This window comes from Procambarus clarkii, chromosome 79 (genome assembly GCF_040958095.1).
Source record: "Procambarus clarkii isolate CNS0578487 chromosome 79, FALCON_Pclarkii_2.0, whole genome shotgun sequence".
Taxonomy (NCBI): domain Eukaryota; kingdom Metazoa; phylum Arthropoda; class Malacostraca; order Decapoda; family Cambaridae; genus Procambarus; species Procambarus clarkii.
This window is the reverse complement of record NC_091228.1, coordinates 23,439,880-23,450,976: the sequence shown is the minus strand read 5'-3', so window position 1 is coordinate 23,450,976 and position 11,097 is coordinate 23,439,880. Positions and strand designations below refer to the sequence as shown.

General features: G+C 44.9%; 1 protein-coding gene across 1 annotated transcript in view; it reads left to right on the top strand.

The window, feature by feature from the left end:
• Positions 1–7,158: 7,158 nt before the first annotated feature.
• LOC138357610 (serine-rich adhesin for platelets-like) overlaps positions 7,159–11,097 on the top strand; it is a 159,563-nt gene continuing 155,624 nt past the window's right edge. The window contains 1 exon segment of the mRNA XM_069314602.1: positions 7,159–7,501. Within this exon segment, the coding sequence (XP_069170703.1) occupies positions 7,399–7,501 (103 nt within the window). The 5' untranslated portion in view covers positions 7,159–7,398.

Genomic DNA, 11,097 nt, shown 5'->3' with positions numbered 1-11,097 from the left:
AGTCGTACTCTTGGAATATCAAAACTGTATTTATTTCTGGTGTGGTGCTCATGGGTTCTGTTACAACCTTCTATGAAGCTTTTGACGTCAGGATTGGCATTACAGTTTAGCGTTTTATATATGTATAATACACATGAGAGAATGTGCAGTGACTTAATGTCTAACATATTCAGAGATTTGAGTAGGGGTACCGAGTGATGTCTGGAGCCAGAGTTGGATATTGGCCTAATAGCAGCTTCGTGTTGAGTAATTAGAGGACGTAAATGATTTTGGGTAGTTGAACCCCAAGCACAAATACCATAGTTGAGATAAGGATAGATAAGGGAGTAATAGAGAGTAACCAGGGCAGGGCGTGGTACATAATATCTGATCTCAGAAAGAATGCCAACAGTTTTTGAAACTTTTTTTGATATATTTAGAATGTGCCCCTGGAAATTCAGCTTGTGGTCAATGAGAATGCCAAGGAATTTGCAATCTAATTTGTTACAAATATGGGTATTGTTTATCCTGAGATTTATTTGATTAGAGGATTTACTGCCAAACAGAATATAGAAAGTTTTGTCAATGTTAAGGGTGAGTTTGTTGGCAGTTAGCCAAAGATGGACTTTATTTAGCTCAGTATTTACTGTGGCATTTTAAGCAAGGGGGTCAGGACTGGAGTAAATGAAGGTTGTGTCGTCAGCAAATAGAATTGGTTTGAGGTGTTGGGAGGCATTTGGAAGGTCATTAATGTAGATGAGAAAGAGGAGAGGGCCAAGTATGCTTCCCTGAGGAACACCAATGTTGATGGGTAGGGTGGGAGAAATTGAATTATTCACAGAAACATACTGGAGCCTGTCATTAAGGTAGGATTTGAGGTATTGCAGGGAGTGACCTCTGACTCCATAATGGTGTAGTTTAAGAAGAAGATTTCAAGAAACTGAAGCCTCAGCTGCTGGATCATCGGCTGGGCCGAGCCAGCCGGAACTTCAGCAGCTGGGTGAATAATTAATTATAAAGACTAAATAATAAAGAATAATAACAATGAAGAATAACAATAGTAAGGGCGACGAACCAGCCAATGATTAACAATCACTTGTGCACTGCTCAGTTATGTTATACGACATCGAGTAATGTGATACAGCAGTTGTTCTCTATCCAATAATTAAGAATAGATTAATGACGATTATAATAAAGAATAATAATAAATAATAATAACTATAAAGGATAACACTAATAAAGAATAATTGGCTGGATTCGACTGAATCGATTCTTCGGAACTGAGGTAATTCTCGATTTTATTAAAGTAGGATATAAGCATCAAGAAAACTTAATCTTTCTCGTAGGAAAGAACCTTAATAACTGGAGTGGCGGCCAGATGGGCGACACCACCAGTGTGGCGCCGCCCGCCCCCGGGCGTTAAGAGCCCGCACGTGCACGCCTCGTGCCCGGGCGCCCACCGGGGCAAGGAGCGAAGCAGAGCCCCCAAGGACCACGCCTAGGGCAAGCAAGCCTGGCCACGTGGGCGTCACCACCAGATCCAGCTGCGCTGCGCGCGTACCAGTGGCTTTACAAGAAAGTGACTACTACGCTACGTATCCTCGCAATACCAATGTACCTTCTTGTATATGTATAATTAAGTAAATAAATAAATAAATAACGAAATAAACTGGGCCAGGCCACGCGGGCAGCACCACCAGGTGTGGCGCCGCCCGCCCTCGTGCATTGGAGACCTACACGTGCATTGCACGACACGCACTCCCGGGCACGGCACTGAGACGGGAAGGGCATACTCAGCTGGAACACCGCCACCTGAGCCTTCGGCTGCTGGATCATCGGCGGGAACCACTTCCGCCGGAACATCAGCAGCCGGGACGGAACATAGGGGGAAGAGCCCTGTGCGTGCTTCCCACGTGGCCCCCGGTCCCGTTCGCCGCCTGCAGGAGGCCCTCAGTGGCGGGCGAGAGCCCGGTACGCCCACACCCCGTGCCCCTCAGCCCGGGCGAGAGGCGAGGCGAGGCCCCTAATGCAGCCCCCAGAGGCGTGAGAGCCGTAAAGAGCCAGCCCACGTGGCCCACGCCCCGTACCCCAGGCACGGACACTAGGCCACGCCGTGCTCACCTCCGGGCCCCAGTGGCGCCCCCTAAGGCAAGGAAACCATTAGGACTGTTCGCATGGGCCACGCCATCAGGCGTGGGGGACTCCGGCCCCGGGCGTAGAGGAGCCCGCACGTGCACGCCTCGTGGCCCAGGCGCCCGCTAGGGCAAGGGGCGAAGGTTGCCCCCAGGGACCACGCCTATGGCAAGCACGCCACTGAACCTGGCCACGTGGGCGACACCACCAGAGCGGCGCCGCCCGCCCTCATACAGAAGGGAGAGCCACACGTGCATGGCACGACACGCACGCCTGGGCACGGGACTGAGGGCGGGGAGGGACCCCGCCGTGCAGCCCGCACGGCGGGGTCCTTAGAAAGGGCAAATAGACCTGGGGAGCCTAGCTACTGCTTCAGAACACGCACGACCGGGGACAGGCGCTGGGCACATGCCGGGCACTGGGGACATTCCTAACTAAAACAGGGCGTCGCACACGCGGGCGTGGAGGAGAAACACGGGCAGGACTGTACCTTAGGATAATGGAGATGGGCCGGCTGCTCTGGAACGCCTATGGCTAACAATGAAAACTTCACTCAATCAAGAGCCCCGTGTGGGCCGCCCTTGCACGCGACAGGGGGTGGCGTGGAAGGCTATGTCCAAGGCGAGTAGTCGTCTGAGGTACCGGCGTCGTAGTCCACATGTAACGGATGGCGGCGGAGCATTTTGTAGTGTATCTGGCGAGGAGGAGGCGAGCAAGAGGTTGCCGATTGATAAAGATTAAGCCACCCAAAAGGTGGCACGGGCATGAATAGCCCGTAAGTGGTGGCCCTTTTGAGCCATTACCAGTATCAATAGAATTGCCGATTGATTTGATTGATGAAGATTAAGCCACCCAAAAGGTGGCACGGGCATGAATAGCCCGTAAGTGGTGGCCCTTTTGAGCCATCTGTGGAGATCTGTGGAGGTGCGACTGCACCCTGCGTGACGGGAGATGTCTCCCGTCGAGGTTGCCGAGTCCGCGGGTGCGCTTTTAAGTACCCCGCTCCATGCGCGTGCGCTACTTAGTCGGTTAGAAACCAAATCATGGTAATACATTTTCTTCCCCACAGAACTTCACCGCTTTGTTGTGAAAGCAGTGACTATTTGCTATTTTCTGCCATATGTTCCCCCTTTTTTTATTTTTTATTTTTTCAATACTATGTATACTTAAATAAATAAATAAATAAATGTTTATTCAGGTAAAGTACATACATACAAGAGGTTTTACAAAAATTGATAGATTTATAGATAGAGCTAGTACTTACAATGCCTAAAGCCACTATTACGCAAAGCGTTCGGGCAGGAAAAGCATTAAAGACTGAAACTTAATACTAATTGAGATTAAAGTATAAAATGTGTTGAGAACAAATAAAAGTAAAAATAAAATAGGGAGGAACATGGCAGAAAAAGCAGCACAAATACAATTAGGTCGACAAACAGCGTTGTTTAAGAAAACAGACATGGGTTGATAATAGAGGGGTAAGGTAGGTTACAGGGAATTTATTAGGTAGTGCTTCGTTTTTATCTTAAACTGGTTGAGAGAGGTACAGTCTTTAACATGGTTGGGAAGGTCATTCCCACATTCTGGGTCCCTTGATTTGTAGAGCATTTCTAGTTTGATTAAGTCGTACTCTAGGAATATCAAAACTGTATTTATTTCTGGTGTGGTGCTCATGGGTTCTGTTACAACCTTCAATGAAGCTTTTGAGATCAGGATTGGCATTACAGTTCAGCTTTTTATATATGTATAATACACATGAGAGAATGTGCAGTGACTTAATATCTAACATATTCAGAGATTTGAGTAGGGGTACCAAGTGATGTCTGGGGCCAGAGTTGGATATTGTCCTAATAGCAGCTTTGTGTTGAGTAATTAGAGGACGTAAATGATTTTGGGTAGTAGAACCCCAAGCACAAATACCATAGTTGAGATAAGGATAGACGAGGGAGTAATAGAGCGTCACCAGGACAGGGCGTGGTACATAATATCTGATCTCAGAAAGAATGCCAACAGTTTTTGAAACTTTTTTTTATATATTTAGAATGTGCCCCTGGAAATTCAGCTTGTGGTCAATGAGAACGCCAAGGAATTTGCCGTCTATTTTGTTACAAATTTGGGTATTGTTTATCCTGAGATTTATTTGATTAGAGGATTTATTGCCAAACAGAATATAGAAAGTTTTGTCAATGTTAAGGGTGAGTTTGTTGGCAGTTAGCCAAAGATGGACTTTATTTAGCTCAGTATTTACTGTGACATTTAGAGCAAGATGGTCAGGACTGGAGTAAATGAAGGTTGTGTCGTCAGCAAATAGAATTGGTTTGAGGTGTTGGGAGGCATTTGGAAGGTCATTAATGTAGATGAGAAAGAGGAGAGGGCCAAGTAAGCTGCCCTGGGGAACACCCCATGTTGATGGGTAGGGTGGGAGAAATTGAATTATACACAGAAACATACTAGAGCCTGTCAGTTAGGTAAGGTAAGACTGACCAAATGTAAACTGTGTCAACAAAATTATTCGCACACCCTCCGTCACTATGTGATGGAGTGCAAAAAGATACGTAAATTTAGAGATAATTCTATAACCAATGTTCCAGCGATGTGTAAATATTTAATTCAAAATTATCTGCTATCAGAAATTTTAGTCAAATATCCCCAGTTTGCTAACTGTAGGTAGTAACTAAGTGATTGTAACCTATCCACCGCTGCCCACTGGATGGGGGGCGGTGTGCAGGACAAACATATAAATTGTGACACTAGCTCTCCACATATGTCAGTTGCTTAATTTAGAACCTGTACTTGAGGTTGATCTCGAGCCCATTGTTGATGTGACGACTTATATTGAATTTTGTAACTAGCTCATCAAGATTGTAACTTGCTTAGCTAAATGAATTGTGGGGTTCAGTCCCTGAGCCCATTATGTGCCTCTGTAACCCTTTCCACTACCGCCCACAAGATGGGTATGGGGTGCATAATAAATGAACTAAACTAAAAAAACTGCAGGGAGTGTCCTCTGACTCCATAATGCTGTAATTTAAGAAGAAGGTTTTGGTGGTTGACAGTGTCAAAAGCCTTACGCAGGTCCATAACAACAACAACAATATTTATACTTGTGTCTAACCCACGTTTGAAACAATCGAGGGAGCCCACTTCCACCACGTTACGCGGTAATTGGTTCCACAAATTAATAACCCTGTTACCGATCCAGTATTTACCCAAGTCTTTCCTAAATCTAAACTCATTCAATTTATACCCATTGTTTGATGTTTTGTCTTGTGTTGATAGTTTTAATACCCTATTGATATCCCTTTTGTTATGTCCATTCATCCACTTGTAAACCTCTTTCATGTCACCCCCTATCTCTTCGCCTTTCCAGTGAATGCAATTTAAGCTTTGTTAATCTTTCTTCAAAATTTATAGTCTCCGTGGTGTAGTGGTAAGACACTCGCCTGGCGTTCCGCGAGCGCTATGTCATGGGTTCGTATCCTGGCCGGGGAGGATTTACTGGGCGCAATTCCTTAACTGTAGCCTCTGTTTAACGCAACAGTAAAATGTGTACTTGGATGAAAAAACGATTCTTCGCGGCAGGGATCGTATTCCAGGGACCATAGGATTAAGGACTTGCCCGAAACGCTACGCGTACTATAGTGGCTGTACAAGAATGTAACAACTCTTGTATATATCTCAAAAAAAAAAAAAAAAAAACGAAGATGGGACCGCTTATAAACCACAAATTCGCCACAATACCTGACTTCCCAAGCCCATAATATGAAAATCTCCTGATCAAGTTTCTAAAAAAATAACACACTATAAACAGAAAGATTGTATCCTACTACAGAAGGAGAAAGATCCAGCACCAGGAACTCAAAATTTTGTAACTAGTTCATCAAGGTTGTAACTTGCTTAGCTAAGTGAATTGTGGGGTTCAGTCCCTGAGCCCATTATGTGCCTCTGTAACCCTTTCCACTACCGCCCACAAGATGGGTATGGGGTGCATAATAAATGAACTAAACTAACTAAAACTACTAATGACTTTAGGCATAGTATATACTTGCTCATTATCACCACACCAGAAATAAATATCTCTTTGATATCCCCAGAGTCAAACGTAATCTGTGTAAACACTCTATGCAAATTAAGGGACCTAGTCTATGGAACTCACTCCCTAATGAATTGAAAAGCTGTCAAACTTTTGCCTCATTTAAAAGCAAAACCAAAAAGTACCTAATTTCATCTTCGTAGTTTCCTACACTGAGCTTTAAATTTGCTCTGTATCTAGTGTTACCCAATCTTCCAATCTTTATGTACCTAACCCAAACAACTTTATCATTGTGTTCATTCCTGTCTTCTTTTATGTGCTAGCCATATGCTGTATCGTGCCTACTAATTTTTGTTAAACTACCATTCAAGCTGTCATTGCAATCAATCTGAGCTACGTATGTGCTTTAATATACCTACAATTTTCTCTCATCTATTATTTTTGTCTTGCTTTGTAACTGTTATCATTTTTTTATAAATTTTCCAAGTATTTACCTACTTAAAATTTTCTTAGATTAAGGACCGAAACGCTGCGCGTACTAGTGGCTTTACACGATTGTAATTACTATGCTATGCATCCTCACAATCCCAATGTACCTTCTTGTATATTAAATAAATAAATAAATATATAAATATCTACAGATCCAAAGTTCTGCTTTGTAAATCATTTTGTATGTGTGTACTTTTACCTCAACGCGCTATTTGTTTGTTTATTTGACAGAAGCCATCCACAGAGGATCCATAATACATAAATAATAATAATATTATTATTTTGCCCGAAACGCATTGCGTAATAATGGCTTTAGGCATTGTATGTACTAGCTCTATCTATATATCAATCCATTAATGTAACATCACTTGTATGTATGTACCTTACCTGAATAAACATATTTATTTATTTATTTATTATTTTATTTATTTACTTATGATGGCTCGTCTGCGGATGGCTTCTGTCTTCTGTTTGCAGCCGAGTTCACAACTCGCGTAAAATGGTTTCTTAATTGAACTCATTGGCTTATTGCCATTATATATAGGAATACCGTGTCATATACATAGTCGTGTAGTTTAAATGTAAAGAAAGGGTAGAAAACAGGCAGCATTGTAATGTAAATTCTGGACATTTTTGTGTAGTTGCGAACGGTTGTTGGACAACACCAAAACACTTGGTGTTGGAGCTGAATGGTTTCTCGCGACGCACCTCGACATGCGAGGCGTCTCTGCTTTATATATAGTGATTGAGAGTGTTAGGTGAGGATGCTACCGACGGCGGGGTACTTCCGGGGCATCCCGTGCCCCCACCACGAGAGGAGCTACTGCCGCAGACCCTACTGCCACTTCCGTCATAACCCCAAGAAAGGTCAGCACTCTGAGGCTTCGTCACCTCTTGTTGAGGCCTTCCTCGCACTCCGTGTTGCACCTGGTTGTTCCCTGCACGCCAGCTTGCGTCAGCACCGACTGTTTCCTGCCTGTTATTGTCACTAACCAATGTGTTGCCCAGTATGACCACTACTGTCACCTCCATGTTTGGTCACCTCACATAAAGGCTTTTGTCTCGTACGTTCCATGCACAGATATTTCTTCCCTTCACGGTCGCTTCTGTTCGTAGCAACCGTTTAGTTTGTATTCGCTAGTGTCCTCGGCGTCCCGGGCAGTAGTGACTGCTTTGATCCCGTCTACAGCCTCATCTGATGAATAAAGAATTAAGTAAATAAATTTTGATATAAGTAAAAGTACATGCATACAAAATGAGTTACAAGCAGAATGTTGGATTTCTAAATAGTTAGTATATAGTAGGCCTAAAGCCACTAGTACGCACAGCGCTTCGGGCAACTGAAGGGATGTCTTACTACAGTGAGTAAATTAAACTATGGAATAGAAGGACGTTGCTTTGGAAGTGGTAGGCAGGTGGTGTGGGCCAGAGTATGGCTGCTTGCAAGGTGGGCGGGTAGTGTGGGCCAGAGTATGGCTGCTTGCAAGGTGGGCGGGTAGTGTGGGCCAGAGTATGGCTGCTTGCAAGGTGGGCGGGTAGTGTGGCCCAGAGTATGGCTGCTTGCAAGGTGGGCGGGTGGTGTGGGCCAGAGTATGGCTGCTTGCAAGGTGGGCGGGTAGTGTGGCCCAGAGTATGGCTGCTTGCAAGGTGGGCGGGTGGTGTGGGCCAGAGTATAGCTGCTTGCAAGGTGGGCGGGTAGTGTGGGCCAGAGTATGGCTGCTTGCAAGGTGGGCGGGTGGTGTGGGCCAGAGTATAGCTGCTTGCAAGGTGGGCGGGTGGTGTGGGCCAGAGTATAGCTGCTTGCAAGGTGGGCGGGTGGTGTGGGCCAGAGTATAGCTGCTTGCAAGGTGGGCGGGTAGTGTGGGCCAGAGTATGGCTGCTTGCAAGGTGGGCGGGTGGTGTGGGCCAGAGTATGGCTGCTTGCAAGGTGGGCGGGTGGTGTGGGCCAGAGTATAGCTGCTTGCAAGGTGGGCGGGTGGTGTGGGCCAGAGTATAGCTGCTTGCAAGGTGGGCGGGTAGTGTGGGCCAGAGTATGGCTGCTTGCAAGGTGGGCGGGTAGTGTGGCCCAGAGTATAGCTGCTTGCAAGGTGGGCGGGTAGTGTGGGCCAGAGTATGGCTGCTTGCAAGGTGGGCGGGTAGTGTGGGCCAGAGTATGGCTGCTTGCAAGGTGGGTGGGTGGTGTGGGCCAGAGTATGGCTGCTTGCAAGGTGGGCGGGTGGTGTGGGCCAGAGTATGGCTGCTTGCAAGGTGGGCGGGTGGTGTGGGCCAGAGTATAGCTGCTTGCAAGGTGGGTGGGTGGTGTGGGCCAGAGTATAGCTGCTTGCAAGGTGGGCGCGTGGTGTGGCCCAGAGTATAACTGCTTGCAAGATTAATTTATTAACCTTGCAAGTTAATAAATTAATTAACCTCATGTTAATTTATTTAGTTTTTGTTGTTGCTAACTGCTGTTGCCACATATTTTCTAAATCAACATGTTTTAATCAAGAAATATTTCTACAAAAGATCTAATTTAAGGACATTGTTTTATTCAGTTGATGTTAGGGTTACTTGAAGCATGACGTGAGAGTAGTACTGACTCGCTGCTGGGTTTATTGTGTGATGAAGTAGCAGCATTGTTGAACCACAGTAACATAACCTAACTTAATATGGCACTGTTCACTTAACTATGGTACAAGTGCCCCAGAACTTTAAGAAACATGTAGACAACATGCAGAATTGAGGACATTGTGAAGTTATCTTGAGGTGATCTTGAGATGATTTCAGGGCTTTAGTGTCCCCGCGGCCCGGTCCTCGACCAGGCCTCCATCCCCAGGAAGCAGTCCGTGACAGCTGACTAACACCCAGGTACCTATTTTACTGCTAGGTAACAGGGGCATAGGGTGAAAGAAACTCTGCCCATTGTTTCTCGCTGGCGCCCGGGATCAAACCCGGGACCACAGGATCACAAGTCCAGTGTGCTGTCCGCTCGGCCGACCGGCTCCCTAGTACTGTATAGTACTGTATTGTAGTACTGTATTTCCTTGTCATGAATATTAACACTGGTATATTGAAGTTTTGAACTGAACTTTCAAAGAGGCATTTCTTTCCAAAATAATTTTTTTGCGGAGCTCGTTGTCGGAAGTGTTGTCACTGTTTATATATTCAAATGTTGTCCACATATATTTACACCTATTGTTCAGTACAGGTATATTGTATATATCATCACAGGTAATTTATTAGCAATCGTGCACCAGTCTCTCTGGTATTGACACTCTCTTGCAGTCCACTGTATTGACAGGGTAACACAGAATGATAGGAGAGAGTAACACTGTTAGTCCATATATAGTGCTCAGTCTCCAATGCACAATGAAAACACATTTAGGTGATGTGCCAATGAGAAAGTCAGTAGGAGCCATAAGGAGGATTCGAACCTGCAAACTTCTTTCTCCCAAACCCCATGCCGTAGACCACTGCACCACGACATGGTCAAAAGCAATGTAACCTGGGATTCAACTGAATCCTCTAGGGGTCCTGAGGCTTCTACTGAAGCCCAGTCACTGATTTCATGGATATTTTTCTCTTCAGTCTCCAGCACCACCAGGTGTCCTAATTACCCTAATCATCAATCATTCAATTATTGATATCCATAATCATTCCTCGTCTCCAGAGATCATCTTCAGACTTGAATTACTGGCCTAATATTACTCATTCCATAACAGCACACACACTACTGATGATTCCTTACTCACAAGATGTCGCCTCTGTTCAGGCCACTCCAGTGTGATAGTGTCTTTGTTAAATGTCACCATGATGAGTTGTACCCATGACTCGCTTTTGGACTTCTCTTGTCATAGTTCAGGAGTGGACTCATGACTCCCTCATCATTCTAAAAAAAAAAAAAAATCTGCTAATGTGTGACACACACACTCGTATTCCTCATGACAATCTATTCATTGTACCTGAATTTACCCAAGAGCCACTAACACTAGTAGCCTTGACAAGGACAAAAAGCCAGCGGCTTGTCTAAGATCCCCCATTTGCTTTGATCTTTTCCAGTTGGATTTCAAAATTTAACAGAGCTTTGGCGGGTAGGGTGTTCCGTGGGTTTATAACCCTGTGGGTGAGAAAGCATTTCCTGTTCTCAGTCCTACATTGTGGCTTGTTGAGCTTGAAACCATTGCTCTTTGTTTGTGTTACATCTGTCCTTTTGAAGAAATTGTCTGGATCAACATCCTCCAAATTATTCAGTTTTTAAAAGTTTCATTGAGATCCACCTTGTCATGCCTGGTTTGCAGTGTTAGGCCTGTGGCCCTCAATCGTTCCTGATATGAGACGGCTCTGGAATGATTTTTGTTCCTCGGTGTTGCACCGTCTCAGGGCAGCTATGTCCTGAAGATGACGTTTCCATGCTTTCTGATTTATTTATTCTCCTTTGTTTTTTAGGTAGATGTAAAGTCTTTAAACTGTAGAACGACACTGAAGTA